Source organism: Leucopleurus acutus (genome assembly GCF_964270905.1).
Source record: "Leucopleurus acutus genome assembly, chromosome: 13".
Lineage (NCBI taxonomy): Eukaryota > Metazoa > Chordata > Mammalia > Artiodactyla > Delphinidae > Leucopleurus > Leucopleurus acutus.
Window position 1 is genome coordinate 33,437,542 of NC_139155.1, and position 24,800 is coordinate 33,462,341.

General features: G+C 33.9%; 1 protein-coding gene across 3 annotated transcripts in view; it reads right to left on the reverse strand.

Moving 5' to 3' along the window:
• PIK3C3 (phosphatidylinositol 3-kinase catalytic subunit type 3) overlaps nt 1-24,800 on the reverse strand; it is a 155,816-nt gene that overhangs the window by 86,604 nt on the left and 44,412 nt on the right. For all 3 annotated transcript variants that reach the window (XM_082852710.1, XM_082852709.1, XM_082852711.1), the window contains exons 5-9: nt 16,363-16,449; nt 14,286-14,381; nt 11,594-11,665; nt 7,246-7,350; nt 6,344-6,436 (exon numbers count right to left, since the gene is read on the reverse strand). In XM_082852710.1, the coding sequence (XP_082708836.1) occupies nt 6,344-6,436; nt 7,246-7,350; nt 11,594-11,665; nt 14,286-14,381; nt 16,363-16,449 (453 nt within the window). The remainder of the gene's footprint in view (nt 1-6,343; nt 6,437-7,245; nt 7,351-11,593; nt 11,666-14,285; nt 14,382-16,362; nt 16,450-24,800) is intronic.

Sequence of the window (24,800 nt, forward strand, 5' to 3'; positions counted from 1 at the left end):
TTTAGCTAATGTATTACAATGAGTATATAATGAGGCTCAAGGTCTCCCGGAAGTCAAATCTTCTGCCACCTTGGGCCTATTAGGTTCTAACCAGTTTTTGTGGTATCCTGCTCTTAATGGTTGTATCATTCTTTTAATGGTTGTGCCCTGCCCACTTCCCTCCTGTCTCAAATCCATTCCCAATTCCAGTCAATTATTTCCTGGCAATATTTCCTGTTGTTCCCCTCAGATTGACTCTCACTATACCAAACACCTAGAGTTTGGCAACCAAACACCTAGAGTTTGGCACAGCCTTCTAGCTATTCACACCAGTTTAATCATTTCACAGACTGTCAGCATCAAGCTGGAAGTGATTTTATTAGCACAAACTCCATAGCAGAAATTTACCTTATAATATCTACAAAAGGGAGACCCAATATTTACCTAAGTAATTCCAGTGACTAATTTCCAAAGTACTCATTGTATTTAGACAGTGAAATCATTTTTGTTGTTTTTTAAACCTTGGCTTCTTTCTCAAAACATTCCTTGATACCTCTCACCACAATCCAAACCTGTGACTCTCATTAAGCTCTCATTGCCCCTCTATGCTTCAACCAAGCTAACCTATTTTATAATGACTGTCTAACTTCCGTCTACAAGGAGTTCCTTCCTTCCTTATACTCTTCGCCAAAACTTTAGTGTCATCTTCTTTAAGGCCAGCTTGTCAAAATCTCAACTTTTCCAGGCAGTTTTCAGCAACTTTCAGCTCTTCTTTTAGTAGCTGCCTCAGTTTTACTATCTTCATTTAAATGATGCTCTTCTAACTACCAAATGCTTTTCTGGGCATTCTTATGTCTACAACTAGAGTCTGCATCCCCCAAGGATAGCTATCCATTTCTTCTGCACCTCCTGCACACCATTTAGTGCAGTGCTTGCTCTCCATATAAAAACATGGACTGCCCTCCTAACTTATTCTATGCATTTATTTTTCACTTCCAAAATGTATTTCTAGACTGAATGTGGAAACAAAGCAATACTTCTTAAACAACTACAGTGAAAGCTTTGCCATTTCACAATACATCAGTAGTCTTAATAGAAATGTGCAGGTATGTACTTATTATAAGCAAATCTTGCAGCAGGCCGATGTACTCAGTTCAGCAATCGAAACAATCTAACTCCCAGATTCTTAGATTTATAGATTTATTAGTAAGATTTACGGAATACAATGCTGCCAGGGAACTTAAGACACTGTACAAAGATTTCACAACTTGATAATGCTAAATGTTACAAATGTAAACAAGGAGATAATAGAATGAAGGAGGAAACAAGAAGAGTAATGAGAAAGAAAGGAAGTGTAACAATTTGAAGACAGCGATAATAATGATGATACTTAATCTCAGGTCCTTTAAAGATGATTTATTGATCTACGTAAAACAAAGGTACAGGATTCAAATGCAATTTTATCCCTAGAGCTTCCACAGATAGTATAGGCTTTAGACTAAGCCACGGTGTTTGGGTTTAAATCTTAATTTCCAGCTCCATCAATTATTACTGTGTCACATGGAGCACATTATTTAACTTTTAAGTGATCTATCTCATAAGGTCGTGGTAAAAATTAAATAAGTTAATGAATATAAATGCTTAAAACAGGATATATATATATATAATAAATAGTTGATAAATGTTAATTATTTCAACTCTGATATTATTGTTGTTCTATTTTTGTTGTTGAGTCCAGCATCAAATGTTAACATTATTGTATGTATTACCATGTTTTATATTAATAGTAATAAATATTTTGTTAACCTCCTTTCTGATCTTAGAATCACTTCATTGTTATCTCCTACTTTTAGAATCATGATCACATTTCAGAGCTGAAAACACTGTATTTGTCATATATATTTCTAATATTAACTTCTACCAACTAAATTTTGGAAATTACTACCATGTTGTTAAAGGAAAACCTGTTCTACTCAAGACACTTCTGACATCAAATGTGTGGGTTGTCCACATGAACCAATTCCCTAATTCTCTGCGGACACTAAGTGTTCTACAATTTAACTGAATTCTGACACTCAGTGCAGATTGCAGAGGTTAAGGGGTTAGTCTCATAAGACTGCTTCCCATTTCAGATGCCAAGAGCAAACACTGGATTCTCAGGTACCCATACTTCAGCCCAGCTTGGTTACATACTGGGGATTCCCATGACCCTTCCTCAGGCTCAATAATTTGCTATAATGGCACAAAGAATTCAGAGAAATATATTATAAAAGATATAAATGATATATCTTTTATTATAAAAGATATAATTTATTATAAAAGATATAAATGAATAACCAGGTGAAGAGGTACATTAGGCGAGGTCCGGAAGGGTCCTAAGCACAGGAGCTCTGTCCCCATAGTTAGGAATGTGCCACCTTCCTGGCATACTGATGCATTCACCAACCCAAAAGCTCTATAGGTTTTCATAGAGATTCCATAATGTAGACACAATTGATTAAATCATTAGCCATTCTTGAGTTATTTATTCTGTCCCCAGCCCCTTTACGATCTCTCCTCCTCCCTCCACAGAGGTCAAGGGTGGGGCTGAAAATTCCAACCCTCTAATCAGAGGTTTGGTTCTTTTGGCAATGAGTCCCACTCTCCAAGAGTCACCTCATTACCATAAATACAGGTATAGTTGAAAGGGGCTTATTATGAAAAACAAAAGACACTCCTCTCTTCCTTACTACTCATGAAATTCCTAGGGTTTTAGAAACTCTGTGCCAGGAACCAGAGATGAAGACCAAATATATGATTTCTTCTTATATCACTGTATCACAGCTATTCTAATATTTTAAATTCAAAACATTCAAAAACGAAATATCTCCTTACTCTGCCCCTTCCACTTGCCATATTTCCTTATTTCAGTCACTCAGGCCTAATTCTTGGGAATTACCTCCAAGTCATTTTACACATTATCCTCCCCTTCCTTTGCTCTCCAATACAGCTCTCAAAATCCATACATAAGCCTCCTAATTATGTCTCTTTTTTCATTCTCAGCTCTGCTCCAATCCACCTGGTTCATCTTCCTTAAAACATCACTTACTTAGACACATTCTGTTTGCTTTAGGGGTTTCCTCTTGCCAGTGATATCCAACTCCGAACCACAGAATTCAAGGCTCATTACAATCTGATTCCACCTTTTCTATTTAAAGAATGTTTCATACAAACTTTTCTGTCTCCTGAACCTAGCACTCTGCCTTATTCATGCTTTTCTTTCCCATGAAAAATGATCATCAAATAAGAATGACCATCAAAGTTTGTTCAAACTTCAAGACAAATCTTGGCTCTGTAAAACCTCCCTCATATCTTAGCACACTGATCTTGTTCTCTTTCACATCTCTACTATAGTAATTACCTAACTGTTTACTAATAAGACAGTGACCCTTTATCAGTTACTATCCTCTACTTCTCCATTTTGGTTTTCCCCAAAACAGTTTAATTTTAACAGTTTCCCCAAAACAGTTTTAATTTATATGAAATTTACAGGGACATAATACCTCAAAGCTCAGAGCCTTAAATAACTCTAGGCCAAGAGTTGATACCAAATGCTTGCTGAATTGAATTCATTTCTGCTATTGTTTGCCATCAACTTCTTGCCAGGAGGCACAAATATTATTGTCCTGATGTCACTGTCTCAGAAGCAGCCTCATAAGAGCATTCAGTGTGCATCACTATTACCTTCACCATTATGACTCTTCCTACTATTTTTGTTCCCTAAGCATAATGGAAAGGCATTAAATATAACGGTTATTTTTTATTAACATTTTAATAAGAAAGTCCATTTACCATGTTAAAAGCTGATTTTTTTTTTAAAGTTGAATTTAAGAAGTTACAATAGTCACATTTTGAGTTCTGCAAAAATGAGTCACTTCCTATATGCTATGGACCACAAAATTAAAAATACTTCATAAATTCAACTGATTTTGTTGGACAAACTTATTACTGTGAACTTTTCAGGTACAACATCAAGTCTAGACTAGAGGGCTTTTTGTCCGAAATACTTAAGACAGGTCATTTAGAAAAAAATAGGTGGAAAGACCAAATTTATTATTATTTAAATTATTTATTTAAAAAAATAAATAAGAAGTACAACTTTGTAAGAACCAATTTCCACCAACTTGTTTCCTGAGCACTGCTTTCTCTCTACGAAATCTTTTCAGCCTTAGGGCTCAACTGTCAAATAACCTAAATCACAGTTCCTGAGAAACTGGCACTGAACGAATTTCTTTTATAAATAAATTAAAGGACAATGGTACAGGAGTATTTATTTTCTACAAAACCCATTTTAAATTATTACAAAGATACAAATGTAGCTATTTTAATAATTCCTTTGGTTACTTCAAGACCAATATATATTTGGCTTTCTGAAAAGTGCTTCCTAAACAAAAAACAGTGTTTACTCTACTCTAGTGATCTTAAGAATCCTGTAATATGTCCTGAGAAGTGAAGTTTCATCACCTACCTTTCAAAAAGTTGAAATCAATTAGTTAAATGAAACTTGTCACACACTTTATATCACTTGAGCATTTTTCTTTTACACATATCTAGAAGTAATTGAATTTCAGTGGGAAGTGACGACTTGTTAAAACATGGTTTTCCTTGGAAGCCTTTCTATCTAAGGGAGTTCTGCTTTGTAAATCTATTCTATGCTTCTTGAACCTATACATTCTAACAAGTTTAATTCAATATCTTACTGCATATTTTTAGACAGCACTGTGCTGCATTCAAGATGCAATTTCTGTGACCAAGGTTATTCATTTAACAGAGTATCACGATACTAACTCAATCTTTTTATAAAACACAAAAATCATAAACCTGTGCTTCTGCTGATGAATCTTTCCTTCTTTGCAGGGATAAAGAGAATAACACTCAAAAGCTATAGCAAATTTAAAATTCCTCTCTCATTCTTGTTATAGATATAAAAGAGAATGGATATGATTCATCTACAAAGAATTTCCCAAGGCATCAATAAAACATAAAGAAGAAAAGCTGAAGAGTTAAAGTGAGCTGTAACTGGATTTTTATCTTTACTTTAGAGACTAAAGGAAATACAATTGTTTCAGAAAAACAAGTTAACAAAGTAGCTAAAGACAATCTCATAAGATTGTAAACATTCATTCATTCTCAAATAATTATATATCTGACAGATATTAATTTTCCTGATGCTTCTCTGTTTTGCCCACAATGCATTTCAGAATTCCTGTTACGGCATGCATGATGCTGTATTTTCTGTATAATCCCCTTTTCTATGACTACCTTCTCTACTAACTCATAAATGTGAGCCTATCAAGCAGCAGCATTTATAAGCTTTGATTCTGCACAGGTTCTTTAATCTCTCTAAGACTCAGGTTTCCTCATCTGTAGAATAGTAACAATAATATCTATATTGTGGGGTTGTTGTGGGATATCAAATATCTCTGACACACAGTGGTTGTTTAATAAATATTATTATACCTTAACAGTCTTTGAACCTATGTTCTAAGAATTTACTGACTATTTTATGAACTAGAAGAGACTTAACGTTCACTATAATTTAATGGACTCATATTAAATATGAGGAAACTAAAGCAGTCAAAAAGCTTCTTTGTGACAATAAATAGTAATAAATAGTAAGCCTCAAAACTAAGTCTCTACACTCAAGTCTAGTGCTTTATCCCAATTCTCTCTCTCCAGAAACTTTATCTACTCCATAGTTTCATTATGGAAAGCAAACGTCTAGTTCTGACCTAGCCTCTATCCTCTTGCCAAGCTGGATGCCCTTCCACCAACTCAATTTACCATTTCAAATTACATTTCTCATACTCTCTCTCTAGCCACATCTCCTCCAGAATTCTATAGTTCTTTAAATAACATAAATCTTTTGCCAGCCACCCAGGCTCAAAGAGGTGAGAAGAATGAAGACAAAGTGAGTCAACATTTACTCTGCACCTACTATGCATTAAGTACCCAACCAGGTTATTCATCTGTATTATCTCACCTGTGAAGGAGAGTTGTCATAATTAGAAAAACGAGGAAACAAACCTTCCAAAGCAACTTGCCTCACCTTACCCAGTAAGAATAAGTTGTAGTGCTGGAAACTGAGCCCAAGTCTCTCTGACTTAACCCATTCAGACATTGTCTATACATCAACAAATAGGTACCTGTGACTTTGTGTTTTAAATTTTTAAAAAATGGAGTAACAATATATATTACTCGATAAACCTTTCTTTTTTCAAGTTTGACAATAAGTCTGTATTTCTATGGCAGTTTTACTTCATTTTGCTCATTAGCAACAAAGTTTATAGATAATTTTATATATGAAAATATTCAAGAAACTCACTTTTTCTTGATTAGTAAGATAATATCTAAACTTCCATACAAGATCTTGTTCTTCATATGTAAGTTGCTTGGTTGGTGGATAACTCACAATAATCTACAACAAAGAAAAAAAAAACTACTTTTGTCAAATAAAAAAAATCTTCCTATATATTTCCATTTCATTTAAAATTTTTCATTCATTTAAATATATCTATAATTGAACTATTATAGAAGCAAGGAGAATATACATGCAGCCAAGTAAGACTTAAATTTGCTGCATTTATCAGTTCAAAAAGTATATTAGAGTATAAGAGGAGAAAAAGATACGATAAAAAAAAGTCAAGTTCCATATTAAAAAAAAAGTATGTAATTGCAGAGCTAATTTACTTCAACCAAAGACACAACAAATCCAAATAACAAAAGCTCGCCCCCACCAAACTACTGCATGCAAGATAGGCTCAAGGATTGTACAACACAGGGAACAGAGACAATAATTTGTAATAACTGCAAATGGAAAGTAACCCTTAAAAATTGTATAAAACATTTTTTAAAAAATAAAAATGAGGGAAAAAGTCCCCTCCCCCCAACACACACACAAGGAAAAGAAAAAAAAAAAAAACAACACCCAAATGATAAACATTTCTCTTGTTAAGTCAGCAGAAGCTCAGGCAATGTATCTTAGGGCCAGTTTCTAAGAACACTATATCAAGAAAGCATATACTATTTGCAGTTCTGTCTCTAGGGCTAATATATTTCCTGAAAGCCCCCAAATGATATAAAACTACAGAAATGTGAAGTTGTTGAAATTACATAGGGTTCATTAACCTGTGTCTGAATCACTTTTAAGTGATGTGCTATCGCATCAGTTGCAACCAAAATACCCACTTAATTATTTTTAAATTAATATTTTATAAATTCTCTTACATTCAGTTGATCTCTTGTGGCAGCATTAGGTTTGAGATCGTGGTCAGAAGGTCCACTTCTTAAACTCCGGGCAAGTTTGTGGTGTTTGCTCTCAACTAAATTTTCCTATAAATTATTTAAGAATATTAAGCAACAATGTAAATTTCACCAGTAAGCAGTTTCAACAGCCACTTAGAAATAGAAAAGTAAATAGTTACTTATTTAAGACCAGTTTATAATATTTAACATTTTATTCGTGTTACAACTTTAGTCGCCTATGTATCTTGTGGTGATAGGGAAAGTAAGCATAACTTATGCTTCACCAGGCGCAATTGAGCATGCCATTCCAGTTTCTTGTTTTAACTCTCCATTGTATTCAGGGTTTTATACCCTCTACCCACTCAAATGTTACCTTCACTCCAAAATCTCCCCTGGCAGCTCAGATTAAAGCACTCCCGCTTCCTATGAGCTACTAGTGACTTCGTGATATAATTGTATTATCATCTTAGAGTTTAACTGCCAGTAGTAACTGAGGGCAGGGACAATGAATGACCAAAATGCTTAACTATTTTACCTATGGCCAAAATCATTAGTTTTGAACATACTGTCTTTGCTTAAGAGACTTTATTTTATTCACTTTTTCATGTGTGAATTGTCTGTTCATGTTTTTTTCCTAATTTTGCTTTTTGGTCCTTTATTCTTCAGTTTTTAAGAGTTCTTTACATATTAGATATTCAGTTCTTTGTCTGTGATGTATGTCACAAATAGTTTCTCCCAGTTTGTCAATTGTCTTTTGACTTAACAGTGCTTTTGCCATGCAAATTTTTTAACATAGTCAAATTTATCAATCATTTCTTTTGTTGCTTCTGGATTTTGACTCAACGTTAGAAAGTCCTTCCCTACACTGATAGTAAAGTACTAGTAAGGTTTCATTTTATAATATTTAAATCCCTGATTCATTTGGAGTTTTTCCTTATGTATGGTGTGATGTGTGGATTTGATTTAGTTTCATCTTTTTCCAAATGGCTCATTCCCCAACACTATGCTCCAGTGATGAAATGCCACCTTCGTCAATTTACATACGTACTTGGATCTAGTTCTGGGATTTTTAGTCAGTTCTACCAGTCCATTTGCATATATACATGTACTAGTACCACACTTGTAAGTGTAGAGTCTGTTTTATTGTCTGATACAGTGATATACCAGCTTAGCGGCACTCAATGTTTGTTAAAATATATTCCTCTGTTTAGTTAATACTAATGGCTACAAATTAAAATTTTTTAACATGGGGGTAAGGAGGGTAGCTTTTTTTCTTAATTTTTTGTTTTGTTTTTCCTTGATTGTATTTAAAACTAAAAATTGTTGACAGAGGTCCTAGATCTTTGTTTTTTAATTACAGCATCCATAATATTAAACCTGTAATTGTTGACGAGCGTTTTCTTTAGAAAAAAATACACTAAATATACAGACATCTCATTTACCTGACATTTTGGTAGGAGTTAATATGGTTCCAGTATGACAAAACTTGAATACTCTCAACCATTTTGAAGGTAACCATTAGTGTGTTTCAAATATCCAGAATGCAAAATACAATTTGATTTTATAATGAAAATTCAGTGTCAATTTTATTTTTATTTTTTAACGTTTCTATTGGAGTATAATTGCTTTACAATGGTGTGTTAGTTTCTGCTTTATAACAAAGTGAATCAGCTATACATATACATATATCCCCATACCTCTTCCCTCTTGCATCTCCCTCCCTCCCACCCTCCCTATCCCACCCTTCTAGCTGGTCACAAAGCACCGAGCTAATCTCCCTGTGCTATGCGACTGCTTCCCACTAGCTATCCATTTTACATTTGGGAGTGTATATATGTCCATATATATATTACCACTCTCTCACTTTGTCCCAGCATACCCTTCCCCCTCCCCGTGTCCTCAAGTCCATTCTCTAGTGGTCTGCATCTTTATTCCCATCTTGCCCCAGGTTCTTCATGACCATATTTTCTTTTTTTTTTTAGATTCCATATATATGGGTTAGCATACGGTATTTGTTTTCCTCTTCTGACTTACTTCACTCTGTACGACGGACTCTAGGTCCATCCACCTCGCTACAAATAATTCAGTGTCATTTCTTTTTCTGGCTGAGTAAATTCCATTGTATATATGTGCCACAACTTCTTTATCCATTCAGCTGTCGATGGACACTTAGGTTGCTTCCATGTCCTGGCTATTGTAAATACAGCTGCAATGAACATTGTGGTACATGACTATTTTTGAATTATGGTTTTCTCAGGGTACATGCCCAGTAGTGGGACTGCTGGGTCGTATGGTAGTTTTATTTTTAGTTGTTTTAAGGAACCTCCATACTGTTCTCCATAGTGGCTGTATCAATTTATATTCCCACCAACAGTGTATGAGGGTTCCATTTTCTCCACACCCTCTCCAGCATTTACTGTTTGTAGATTTCTTGATGATGGCCATTCTGACCGGTGTGAGATGATATCGCATTGTAGTTTTGATTTGCATTTCTCTAATGATTAATGATGTTGAGCATTCTTTCATGTGTTTGGTGACAATCTGTATATCTTCTTTGGAGAAATGTCTATTTAGGTCGTCTGCCCAATTTTGGATTGTGCTGTTTGTTTTCTTGATATTGAGCTGCATGATCTACTTGCAAATTTTGGAGATTAATCCTTTGTTGGTTGCTTCATTTGCAAATATTTTCTCCCATTCTGAGGGTTGTCTTTTGGTCTTGTTTATGGTTTCCTTTGCTGTGCAAAAGCTTTGAAGTTTCATTAGGTCCCATTTGTTTATTTTTGTTTTTATTTCCATTTCTCTAGCAGGTGGGTCAAAAAGGATCTTGCTGGGATTTATGTCATAGAGTGTTCTGCCTATGTTTTCCTCTACGAGTTTGATAGTGTCTGGCCTTACATTTAGGTCTTTAATCCATTTTGAGTTTATTTTTGTGTATGGTGTTAGGGAGTGTTCTAATTTCATTCTTTTACATGTAGCTGTCCAGTTTTCCCAGCACCACTTATTGAAGAGGCTGTGTTTTCTCCCTGGTATATTCTTGCCTCCTTTATCAAAGGTAAGGTGACCATATGTGTGTGGGTTTATCTCTGGGCTTTCTATCCTGTTCCATTGATCTATATTTCTGTTTCTGTGCCAGTACCATACTGTCTTGATTACTGTAACTTTGTAGTATAGTCTGAAGTCAGGGAGCCTGATTCCTCCAGCTCCGTTTTTCTTTCTCAAGATTGCTTTTGCTATTCGGGGTCTTTTGTGTTTCCATACAAATTGTGAAATTTTTTGTTCTAGTTCTGTGAAAAATGCCAGTGATAGTTTGATAGGGATTGCATTGAATCTGGAGATTGCTTTGGGTAGTATAGTCATTTTCACAATGTTGATTCTTCCAATCCACGGTGTCAATTTTAGATCTATTAACTTTATTTTATTATGCTAAGCATAGGATCTGTGAAGGTACTTAGGTGTTTGTTTCTAAGATTCCCGAGTGACCTTTGTTTTCTAACTTTTTATTCGCTTTTCCCCCCTATTTCTTCCTTTGATGTTAGGCCATCAGCCATTACTTCCTGCTCTAATGAACTGTATTTACTCCAGTCATCATGTTTTCAACTTCCCATGTACTACTTTTTATCTACTTTGTTCTGACTGGAAGGTAATTAATCTAATTAGAAATGTATAAAATAAGAAGAAAATAGTTCAGAGTGATATAAATGAATTCTAAGTGTAAATATCACAGTATCTATTATGTTGCTATAAGGATTTTTTGCCTGGAACTTTCTAAATCTGAAGTCATCAAATTAAATCTCTGCTGCAAAGTAGGAATTCTTCCTCTTTCTTACTCCTGAGAGAGCTATCATCTCAACAATCCAATGCAGGTATATCAAAATCCTCCAAGACACCATAATCCAAATTGAATAGTTCTAGTAGCTACAATAATCTTCCCTGTTTTTCAACAAAATCAGTCTCCCTAAAATTTCCATCCATTGATCTTAGTGTTATCTTCTGGTATAAATAAATTTCCCTTCTGTTATGATGACAATCTTTCAAATACTTGTTACCCAAGTCCTTCAAGACTACATTCCATAGCTTTTTCAATAATTCAAACAAAATGGTTCCCCAACACTATACTATCTTGACCTTTTTTGAAGGTGTTAATATTTTTTGCAAAGATTCCATCTGAACCTGATTACATATATCAATAGCTGAAGTGAATTTATGAATCACTTTTAAATAACCAATGTAGTTACAGATATAGTTTTTAAAAAGAAAGTGTATGATGTGGATCTAAGTCATAATCACTCTGGAAAAAAGAATTTTCATAAGAAATTTGACAATGACTCACCATAGACATCTGAGGGTCAGGAACTTTCACTATCTCAAAGCTTGTTAAGATTGGAGATGACTCATCACCATCCTGGATTACAGCATAACAAGTTTAAAAAAAAAAATTTTTAACCAAATGGTTAAAACGTCATACATGATCATGTGCACTCTAATGTATTTTAATTTTTAATGAACATCGTTCCTCCCTTTAAAATATTATCTTCTTTCAACTATATTTTAAAAATACATATCCATTTTTTACCTTTTGTTGCTGATAAAATATTTTGAGAAAAATAAACTCTAACAATAAAAAAAATCTGTATTACAGTTTTTAGAGATATGAGGTCTGGAAATTAGTAGATTGTCTCTGTCCGGATTTTGTTTTAAACTTTGTTTACCATGACTGAGTCAAAATAGTATGTCCTAATTTTCAAACTTAGAACAAGAAACCAAAGAGTATAATTAAAATATGGCACAATGGATCTGTCACATCATTTGCAAAAACTACTAAGTGGATTTTGGTAATTTTTCAAATTATCACAATTAAGTTCCACTCAGATAAGTAGAATTTTAAATGTGGGTTAACATTACTCAAACTCACATACGACTAGAAACTCAGCAGCATTGCTTCTCAGAGGATACTTAACGCAATGCAAATTTGAATAGCAAGAATCAATCCATCAATTCTTAAGAAATAAATCTGTCTTATTTTGTTGGTATTATCATTTTTGAAGAATTTTGGCTTTTACTTTTATCCAATTCAGGCAAGAAAGGTAATTCTGCATAATAAATATCACTACATACATCCTGGGAAAGGATAAACTAATTAAGGTTGAAATTCATTTCCTCACAACTGTACACCTAGCGTCAAGTTTTTCTGTCAATTTCCAAATGCTAGCATATTTTCAATTTTAGATATGAACAACAAAATCAGGAGAGACTGAAAGAAGGCAAGTATTGTGACTTTACTTTAGGTTCAGTAATTGAGTCCTAGAAAAAAACACAAATTCCCACAGCCATGGTTTAACAAGCTGGTTCTCAGTCACAACATCAGAAAACACATTTATCAGCCCAACTGTGACAAGTAATCTTCACTAAGGCTATCTGTCACAAAAGACAGGTGACAAGAAAGTCTATTTCCATTAGATTCAATACACTGGCCCAGCAATCTTTACACTAAGTGGAAAGGGTAGGTAGACAGGCATTAATTTATGGGCAATTTTCAAGAAGCAGTAGAAAGGGGTCAAGAACCTTTTCAAAAATACTTGAAATTCTTCTAATTTCTATTCTGTTATTATTTCATCTATCAACAAAGCTGTCTTTCAAAAGATTCTTCAAGTCTCTAATGATTGAAAGTACCATCACCATTAGCATGTTTCTGCACTATAAACTCCATATAGGCAGGAAATATTGCTTTTAATGAAATTACATATAGTAAAAATGTAAAAAGTGATTTTATTAAGATGTATTGGTAACAAAACAATTTCACTCACCTACATTTCCCTTTTTAATGTAGTCTTTCTAATGAATTAGCAAACAATATTAAATAGTCTACGTTCTTATCTTTTTTTTTTCCCCCAGAGAGTATTATTTATAAAATAAAAAGCTGAAACAAGTTCACTTTTCCTAACCTTTTACTTTAGGAAGGGGTACAAGCTAAAGGGAAAAATACATTAACTTGAAAAGTACCAGAAAAATGATCACAAATTAACTATACAAACCCTAAACCTTCATTATGAAAACATCTTTCAAATAGTAATTTAATAGTTATAAAACATATATTTTTAAAAAATCACTTGTGACAACTTTAACAAATAACACTAATGTGTAAAGGTAATTTAAAAGTGCTGCTTCTAATGAACAAATAAACTGCATATAGCTTAGCTCTATGCTAGAAGAAATATTATTCTATTATGCCATGTATCGAAAGTCTGTCCTCATTCACACTGATTCTGATTTGCACTGTCCTCATAAGCACTTGTCTCAGTACTTCCAAAATAACAGAAGGTACCTAATTTATGTGGTTTTGAACTATGCATACTATTATTTTTGTAGTACTAAAATGAAGACCCATAAATAAGCATTTAAGGCACAGATATTTTTCAAGTAGCTAGATATCAAATATATAACTACTTTCTTTTGGTAATGAACAGACCAGAGCAAATTCATAACTTCATATTCATTACCACTCAGCCTACTGATAACATGGTTTTCTTAATTCTGCATATATTATATAAATGAACATTTATAAGGTATTTCATAAGCATACTTATGTTGGAATTGTTACATATACAATTCCAACACATTACATACACATTCAAATAACAAACATACCCTTACCATTCAATAGCCTACCACATAAAACATATGATTCCCTCTTTCTACTTTTCAAATGGACACTAATTGTTAATGAAGCTACTGCTTTAATGTCTTACTTGCCAATTTACAGAACAATTAATCAAAAAGTTTTTAATCTCTTGTATATTTATTGAATTCTATAACCCAGAACTGCATTACATGAGTGATCAGCTTTTGTAATCTTGTTGTAGCTATATGATTTGATTTGTGTATATACAAACAGCTGCTGCTGACAGCTGTCTGCTGCCATTCTGCAGCCAAAGAATTCATCCCAGCAGGAAAAACGGTAAATTGTTTTTAATGTTTCCCGTCCCTTCTACTTTAGAGACCATAAACAGTTCCAAGGAAAATACCTTTTCATAATAAACAATACCATATTCCTTATCATCACACTTGACACATCGAAACTCAACCATCAAGTACATGAAATTAGAACTTCGTTTTTCACTCTAAAAGAAAAAAACAAGATTTTTTATGAAAAATGATTTTCTTCAACATCAGTTTGTATCATTATTCCCAATTCAGTAATATATGGATTCTATCAAATATAATTTAAACTGTAACAAATTTTTATTTCATTATTATAAATGCACTGTTTTACACAGCACTACTATTTCATTATATACAGCACTACTGTTTTATCCAGAAGTGTCTACTACTCGCTTATAACTCCCTCCTCAAACTTAATGACATTTTTGGTTTATTCAGTAGTATGAATTCTATTATATAACATTTTAAAGGTATTTCATATACATTTGCAGGAGAATTATTTTATTTAAAAAAAAATTTGTATTTCTAATAATTTTAAGCAAAGAACAGTTCACCCTTAAACCATATGGACTAATCTAACTGTAGAAATTAATATAAGTATAATAAAAAAACAAAAGTAAAACAAAGTGCATGTAACTAAGGACAGAGGTCATTTGAGCTTAACAGATAAAACATTTACAAGTTTTTCACAATTTATAAATGCTCTTAAAGTAACTTGTAATCATTTGTAAAGTTTGATCAATACACTTTAAATACACTGGGAATAGTTACTTCTTCCCCAACATATAAAATGCTGATTGTGTGTATAAATATGTCCCCTTAAAAAAGCAAATATTATGTTAATAATGAAGTGAAAATAAAATTAAATTTAAAAGGGTGATTAGTCCTGACCCAAAACAGTTTGAAAAATGGCTTTAAATCTATATGTATATAATCATAAAGATCTAAGGAGGTCACTTAAACTGTTCAGCTTTATGAAGCATATTATAATCTATTATGATAATAGATAGCCTCCTATGTTTTAAAGAGTGCAGATAGAGTGAGTGAAAAAGGATGGGCAAAGTATGCTCTAATGTTACATTTTCTAAACCCAGGGGTATCTAAGTTGAAGAATAGAAAAATTAAAAATATTTTTTAATTAAAAATAGGAAAAAGAAAAAAGCATTTTGATTAAACTATTTTTGGAATGTGACTATTATCAAAATTCAAAAAAGTAAAATTTTCTTCCAGTTTCAGTATATAAGAATGTATTATGAATACATTTAGAAAAGATGCCCAGTATTCATACTGAATATAAATGTTGTTAGACACTACTAATTTGTTTTTAAAAAATGAACAATGTCAAAATTTTATTTTTCTAAGTGTTCACTGTAAAATGACAAATTTCTCTCTTTCCACCTGCTGAAAACTGTTGAAAGAACACAAATCAAGTCAGTTGTGCCATGTGGTGATCACTATAAACTACGCATTTCACAAAATTGCTATTCCTCTCTCCTAATGTGATTAATATATAAGCATTATTTCTGCTCTCTAGACATAGAGTGTTAGGCCAAACATCTAGTATTTCAGTGCTTGTGTACATAAAAAACTTTTTTGTCGTTCTAACTTTTGTAAAGAGTTTCACTGAAGCCATCTTTTCATTGAACATATTCTGGACCAATACACAAGATCAAGAAAGCACACAAATTACTTGAACCATGTAACCTCATTAAGTGTGCACAGCCCTATATGTACTAAATAAGACAAGGAATATCTTAATTGGGGAGAGGAATTGCTATTGATGACTTAAGGTAACTGAAGTGAAGAGGCTGTTTTGACACTATGTTGACAGATTTATCCAATCAACTTGGACATAAACTGCCATATGGAGAAAGAGAGAACATACAAGTGAGGCATCAAGCTTAACATGGACTTCACTTATATGATATTTAGTACACTTATGATATCCACTACCGATTTCAGGGTTCAAGAGAACACTAAAATATAAGAAAGGCAGATATCCTAAGCTTTCCTTTTATTAGCACAAACCTCACAACTAGAGGTAATCCTCAATGCTCCCACATTTGAGAGATACCTGGCAATAAATAGTTCTTCTAAAAATTTTTTCAGTTAAAATTCTGGAGAAAATATTTTGAAATAAAAAAGAGGGATACAACCCACCTCATTTATCATTTCTATTTCTCTAAATGTCAATCTGTCCAGCCAATCTACTTTCACCATGTGACCTTGTCGATGAGCTTTGGTGAGCTGCAAAAAATATATAATGCAGAAAATTTTAAGAGATAGATCTCACAGAAAGGAGGATAAAGAATGGAAATGATCATCAACATGACACTGGAAGTACTAGCTAATGCAAATAAAAAGGAAATAAATGATATACAGATTGGGAAGAAATAAATAATACTTTCTTTATTTAAAGGTGACATGATCATTTATGTAGAAAATATTTTTAAATGGACAAAAAGCTCCTGGAACTAATAAGCAATTACAGCAAGGAGGATACAAGGTTCGTATATAAAAGTCAATCTCTTTCTTATATATTGTTACCAGCAATCAATAAGTAAAATTTGAAATTAAAAACACAATATCAAATCACAATATCATTTACATTAGTGCCTCCCAAAAATCAAATTGGTATAAATCTAACAAAATATGTACAAGATCTATGTGATGAAAACTAAAAAACTCTGATGAACAAAATCAAAGAAGAAGTAAATTAATGGGCTCAGGGTAAGATGACTCAATATTGTCAAGATGTCAGTACTTCCCAACTTGATTTATAGATTCAAAGCAATCCTAGTCCATAAACAAAACAAAACAAATCTCAGCATGTTATTTTGTAGATAGCAACAAACTGATTCTAAAGTTTATATGGAAAGGCAAAGGATCCATAATAGCCAACACAGTATTGAAGAACAGAACTGGAAGCTATACATTACCCAACTATAAGACTTAATATACAGCTACTGTAATCAAAACATTGTGGTACTGGCAAAAGAATAGATAAATGGATCAATGGAACAGAATGGAGTACAGAAAAAGTCCACATAAATAGAGTCAATGATCTCTGACCAAGAAGCAGAGGTAATAAAATGGAGCAAAGAGTCTTTTCAAATATCACTGGGATAACTGGACATGCACATGCAAACAAATATATATACAAAAAGACCTTACACCCTTCACAAAAATTAACTCAAAATGAATCACAGACCTAAATGTAAATTGCAAAATACAAAACTCCTAGAAGATAACACAGGAGAAAACCTAAATGACCTTGGGTATGGTGACAACTTTTTAGATGCAACACCAAAGGCATAATCCATGAAAGAAATCATTAATAAGCTGGACTTCATTAAAATTAAAAAATTCTGCTCTGTGAAAGACATTGTGAAGAGAATGAGAAAACAAGCCATGGACCGGGAGAAAATATTTGCAAAAGGCACATATGATAAAGGAATGTTGGCCAAAATATACAAAGAACTCTTAAAACTCAACAATAAGAAAATAAGCAACCTGATTTAAAAAATGGGCCAAAGATCTTAATAAACAACTCACCAAAGAAGAGATATGGATGGCAAATAAGCATGTGAAAAGATGCTCCACAACATATGCCATCAGGGAAATGCAAATTAAAACAATGAGAAATCACTAAACACTTATCAGAATGACCAAGATTTGGAACACTGACAACATCAAATGCAGGTGAGGATGTAGAGCTACAGGAACTCTCATTAATTGCTGGTGGGAATGCAAAAATGTAGAGCCATTCTGGAAGTCAGTGTGGCAGTTTCTTACAAAACTAAACATACTCTTACCATACAGTCCAGGAATTGCCCTCCCTGGTATTTACCCAAAGGAGTTGAATACTTAATGCCCACACAAAAGCCTGCACAGGGATATTTATAGCGACTTTATTTATAATAACCAAAACCTGGAAGCAATTCAGATGGCCTTCACCAAGTGAATGGATAAATGAATACATTCAAACAATGTTATGCAGTGCTAAAAGGAAAGGAGGTATCAATCAATGAAAAGACATGGAGGAACCTTAAGTACACATTACTTGCACATTGCTAAGTGAAAGAGGTCAATCTGAAAAGGCTAGGTACAGTATGATTACAACTAAAGAAAAGGTATTGATAAAACTATGGAGATAATAAAAAGATAACTAGTTGCCCAGGGTTGGGGGGGAAGAAGGGATGTATAAGTGGAGCACAGAAGATTTTTAGGGCAGTAAAACTACTCTGTATCATACTATAATGATGGACAAATGACATTAAACATTTGTCAAAGCCCCTAGAATGTACAATACCAAGAGAGAACACTGAGGTATATGGTCTTTGGGTGATTATGAGTTGTCAGTATAGGTTCATCAATTGTAACAAATTGTAACAAATGTACCACTGTGGTGAGAGGTGTTGACAATAGGGGAGGCTATGCATGTGCTGGGGCAGAGTGTATATGAGAAATATCTGTACCTTCCTCTTAGTATTGCTGTGAATGTAAAACTGTTCAACAAAAATAAAATCTTTAAAAAATCTAAAAAATCAAAAAAAGAAGTGTTATGTCACCTTCACATTTGATACATTCCTATACACAACAGAAGCCACACACAACTATCAAGATAAGAAATGGACTTGGCTAGAGACTAATCATCATAGTTTTTACAGAAAAACAAAAAATTTTAAATGGTCTACAATCTGCCATCTAAACGTGCTAAAAAATAATGAAGCCTTTCCTGAAAGTATCTCCATGTTCTATATTTCTTGCATTTTGATTACTACAAAGGGAGAGAATTATAATGATAGTTCTGCAAATTGGAAATAAACTATTTTTTTCACATCTCAATATGAAAAATAACAAACAGTTACATACATAAGGCATTTCTCTGGAGCCTATAATTTACTACTCTAAGACTTAAGCACAAAAGTGTACATGTGTGCTTTACTTTTAAGAAGGAGTAATGAAATAATTAACAGTAATAAAAGAACCAGTGGTAAAAGAATTTCTAGAGTTGCAGTTGGTAGAGCCCTCTGAAGGTCTTACATACTAACTTACCCTTGGTTTCACAAATTAAATAATACATTGACCCTTCAAATATACAGAGAATTCAAGATAATTTCCAAGGTCCTCAAACTGAAACTAGATTTTGTCTTAGAAAGTGTAATTTTAAACATCAGCATTATTCATGTATCAAATCCCTTCTTTCTTTCTAAAAAAATTCATAGCATAAAGCAAAACTGAGCATTAAGGACTTCAATGGTAGCTTGTCTTTATGATTTGTCTTCATTTCCATTATACAAGTTATGATGGTATTCCTACAAGGATGCCAAACACTTCTACCAATTATTATCTCTCTCACAGAACTAAAAATCTTCGTCAATATTCTTTATATTCCTCAACTAAGGGACTCTTATCACAACTACATGGTCATACTATTTCAGAAATGAAAATAGTAGCTTCATACAAAAAGTCTGAGGATCACTGTAATATAAAAATATTATCACCTTAGCTTTCTTCTGAATAACAAATTCCTTTTCACTTGAGGTAATCTCTAAATGAAAATGGATGAGGCAACAAAAAGTGTTTAGCACTATTACTCACAAAGCAGGGACTAAACATTTTGCTGGCTCTGGTGGAACATTAGATAAATACACTAACATGGAAACACTAAGAATTAGTTACAAGGGAACCAAAAGAACACCAGGCAATGTGACCTAAAGGAAAGAGTGCTAGACTAGGAGCCATTAGACCAGGGTTCTAACCCTAGCGCTCCATTTTCGAATTCTGTCATTTTTGAACCCTCATGTACAAAAAGAAGTATTAATTTCTATTTCTGCTAGCAAAATTAAAATAGGATAATGGATGCAAAATATGATAGGTAGTATTATTCCATACAGTCTTTATAAAGAATTATATTCTCACTCATTTTCCCACATGTTCCAAACTAGTTTTTTTAAATGAATAAAAATATAAAGGGTCATATCACATCAACTACCACACTGAAGTGGCAGAGCTAGGATTTAAACCCCAGGTCTATAAAGTCCATACTTCTTCTATCAGTCTTTGCTATCTCCTCTATTGATGCATTCATAGTAAAAGATTTAAGTCTAATTAACTTTTGTAATTTTTTAAACACAAGTTTCATATTTATGATACAGTAGCTGATTCTCCACTAGTTTCCTTTGAGGAAAAAATTGACAATAGCATATTGAGTTTAGATGTGGCAGAATGTGTTGGGCATTTTTCTCTCCCTTACTAAATAATCAGACAAATCGAAAGTTTTCTGAAGGCATTTCACTAATTCCAGAATTCATGTTTGCTGCCAATAAATATTACTTCCTATATAGCATATTCTTACCTTCTGTATTTGAATAGTAAAAGATGACCATTCTCAACCTTACAAATAGCAACCAAAGAATGCATGGTCAAGGATGGTAGTACCATAAACTGGTAAAGCCATTTTGGAGTACAAGTTTAAATTACCTGAGATATATTCATATTTGTGCATCACTGTTTGCAATATGGAAAACTTAGACATAAAAGAATGTAAATGTCTATCAATAGTGGGAACTATTAAGTAAACTATGGCACACACACTAAGAAATACTATAATCAAAAAGAAAGAAAAATCCATATACCCCGTTAGGAAACATCACTATGACACTGTTGAATGCAAAAGCAACTGCAGAATGAGAGGTACCACTTATGCTATGACTGTTTACCAGTTTGTCTCACACCAGACTCTTGAGATTGACAGCAGAATTTCTAGATTATTTCTCTGCTTGAATCAGTTTTATAATTTCTGTTGCACTAGAAAGTTACCACTCAAAATGTCCCCTAGCTACTTGTGCTATTTGTCTGATACTGTGTAACAAAGCACCACAACCTCCTAGAGAACGGACTTGAGGTTATGGGGAGGGGGAAGGGTGAGCTGTGACAGGGCGAGAGAGAGTCATGGACATATACACACTAACAAACGTAGTAAGGTATATAGATAGTTGGAAGCAGCCGCATGGCACAGGGATATTGGCTTGGTGCTTTGTGACAGCCTGGAGGGGTGGGATAGGGAGGGTGGGAGGGAGGGAGACGTAAGAGGGAAGAGATATGGGAACATATGTATATGTATAACTGATTCACTTTGTTATAAAGCAGAAACTAACACACCATTGTAAAGCAATTATACCCCAATAAAGATGTTAAAAAAAACCAAAAAACAAAGCACCACAAAACTCAGTGCCTTAAAACGCCACTCATTTTAATATTTTTCATGATTCTTGGAGACATCAAGAAGTCATTTTCTTGAGGATATCTGGATATTTTTTTTCTCTTAGTCTAACAGTCTCTCATGAGACTGTTGTCATGTGGTAGCTGGAGCTAGAATGTCCAAGATAGCTTCACTCACATTTCCAACGCCTTCATGGGCAAGGATGGACGCAGGTGGGAAACCAGAGTGGTGGGGCCTCTCTTTCTGAAGGCACTCTCAGTGCTGCTCCCTCTCCAGGTAGTCTTTCAACATAGTCACTCCAACTAGGTAGCTGGACTTCTTACATGGTGGCTCATTATTCCCCAAAAGTGCAAAAAACAGAAGCTTTCAAGTTGTCTTAAAGTTTAGCCCTGGAACAGGCATAGCATCAGTTCAGCTGCATCATGTTAGTTAAAATGAGTCACAGAGCTACTGCAGATCCAACATGGAAGCGTGAGTATCAGGAGGCATATTTCACTGAGGGTCACCTTTGGAGACTAGCTAGCACAGCATTTACTGGACAATCTAAGCATACAGTTGATTGCTCAATTGCAGAAGAGCAAGGGGAGAGAATTTGAAGATGGCAAAGCTAGCTCTTGACTGGACTTTAGGTATCAGGTAAAGTCTAGAATTAGCTATCACAATTCCTAAATGATTAGGCCTTGCCTTCCCCTCCAAAATAAGCTCTTACAACTCTCCAACTGACATGTTATACTCCAGCCACCCATTTCAGTTCTTCAGACAGTAAGGCCTTTTACTTCTAAGACTCAATGCAGATTAAATAATTTAATATTAGATGAAATTTTTTACTAAAAATTTTAGAGAACTATAAAGCACTATGCAAACTGTAAGCAGCTGTTATTAGCCCATAATCTATGTCACTTCATCTCTATAGGTGCTGATGACTATGTAGACAGACTTGGGTGGTTTTCACCAGTCCAAAGCAGTTTCCACTCGTCTCCAGTTTGAGAATGTCTATAGATAATGAAGACCAACAAATGAACTTGAACAGTTTATATTTCATTTGGGGTCTGACCTAGATCTTCCAAATGAGAAAATCTGCATTCTGTTAAACAGCAGTGTAAAACTAGTACAATCTGTTTCAAATTGCTTGTGAAGAGATAATCCTCACTAGGGTGCCCATCCTAGAAAGCAGCTAGGTCAAGATATCAGTAAAAGAGTCATTCTCTCTTTTCAAGGAACATAAGTTTCTACAGAATTCACAAGAAATCGTATAGAGCTTGGAAGAGAAGCCCACTGTCACAGACATCATAGCATAATTACTGAGCTCTAACTTCTCCAAGAATTAAATAGCAAGGGGTTTTACAAGCTACTTAAATAAAAGAATCTGTGTAAGAACCAAATAAGAACATGCCCAGGAAACTGCTTGGAGTACTAATCATGTATATCAGATTTAATGGGAGGACAGATACGTGCTTGAGGAAGATGCCTCAGATTAGTAGGTGTTCAATACAAGTACCAAGGACAGAACTAAAAGTAGGCCAACTTGCTACACTGTATATAGACGAGGAACAGCAGAGAAAAGGAACGTCAAACTGGATAGCTATCCCTGGGAACAGATAGACTTCCATGATCACCACAAGTCACAGTTCTTTGCTCCTTATTTGTATCTGCCCTACTAGACCATAAGCTTCTTGAGTGCTAGAGCTATGAATGGTTGACAGAACCTAGCATTTATCCATTCAATGAATATTTATATTTATTGACAGGACTTCTAATGTGGAAGGGTGATAGAACAGAAAACAAATGCTTGTATACTCTGCAATTTTGTTTAAGAGCTTTGGGGAGTAAATGGGGAGCAAGGGGAAGGGAGTGACACTCAAAGGGAAGCTGGAGAAAAGAATGATTCATGCCCTTAGTCACTTTGCCCTAGTACTTATATACTTTCAACATAAATATATATTACTTAATTTGCTGTTGTAAGGTACAAACTTCCATCAGGTCCTCTGCTCTGGAGATAAGTACAGAATGTTGAACAAAAGAAGCAAGTTCCCTGCTTTCAAGAACTTAAGGTAGGGGTGAGCCATTTGTATGGTAATGTCTATATGCCCATATGGTAAATGCTTATATGTCTATATACAAATTGAAACAGTAATATGAAAGTCATGAACAGGGTGATGTGACAGAAAATAATGGGAGTTCCTGAGAAGGCCTCTCAGGCAGTAACATTAAAGCAGAGACTTGAAGGATAAGGAGTAAGTCAAACAAACAGGATGAAAATCTTCCATGCAGAGGAAATAGCTTATTTGTCAGCACATCAGGGAGTTTGATGTACCCAGGTATTAAAGAGAGACTAGGATGGTAGTCCTCGGTAAATATTTAAGTAAATCAAGTTTTCTGTGAGGTGGACAGTAGGAAGATCTACACATACATAAGATGCTTACTGGGAATCATCTTTCTTGAGGTTCATCATGATCTAGATTTTTCTTTATAGTAGATACCACACTTACAGCCTAAAGGAAGAAAGGGAAGAGTGAAAAGAACTGAAAAATGTTTATCTATTTCAAATTTGCCTAGGAATCTGTAGGGAGGTAAATGGGGAGAGACAGACTCAAAAGGAAACTGGAGAGAAAATGGTTTCTGCTTTACAAATTTTTCCCTGGCCAGTTTCTTTCATATTCATATACCCACTTTATCTTTACAAAAGGCATCAATTAACATGTATTAATCAAAATACGAGACACATGGCCCAAGTTCACATATGCTATGAAAGGTGGGCTAGTTTTGTTGGTTTATCAAGACACGGTATGGTAATTCACGGAGTTTATTATCTACCTGTGAAAACAAGATGAAGAACAAGATGAACATAAGACAGAATATAACTGATAAAAGAATTCAAAGATGTACACCAAACTTTGATCCTGGTTTTAAGCACCCACATACACCTTATGACTATGTCTGATAATTTGGAAATACAGCATACAAGCACATATCAAGCGAGCCATATAAAAATAACTTAGAAGAACAATTCTCACTTTCTATTTTCAAGCTAGTAGAAAGTTTAAAGTGGATAAAGGCTTTACAACAGCACAGAATTGCAAATACTTTGAACAGCCAACCATAGAGAATTGCTGAAATGAATTATGGCATATCCATACTATGCAAAACCTGACAGTCGTTACAAATCATGTTATGTAAGCATCTTAAATGACCTGGAACAATTTTGAAACATTATTAAGTGTAAAAGCAGGATTCATTTAAACACACACACAATATGATCCCAAATTAAAAATAAATACACATACATTCCATACATTCCATACATACATACATACATTTATTTATTTATTTACCAAAAGCATATCAACTAAAATACTAATGATGACTATTG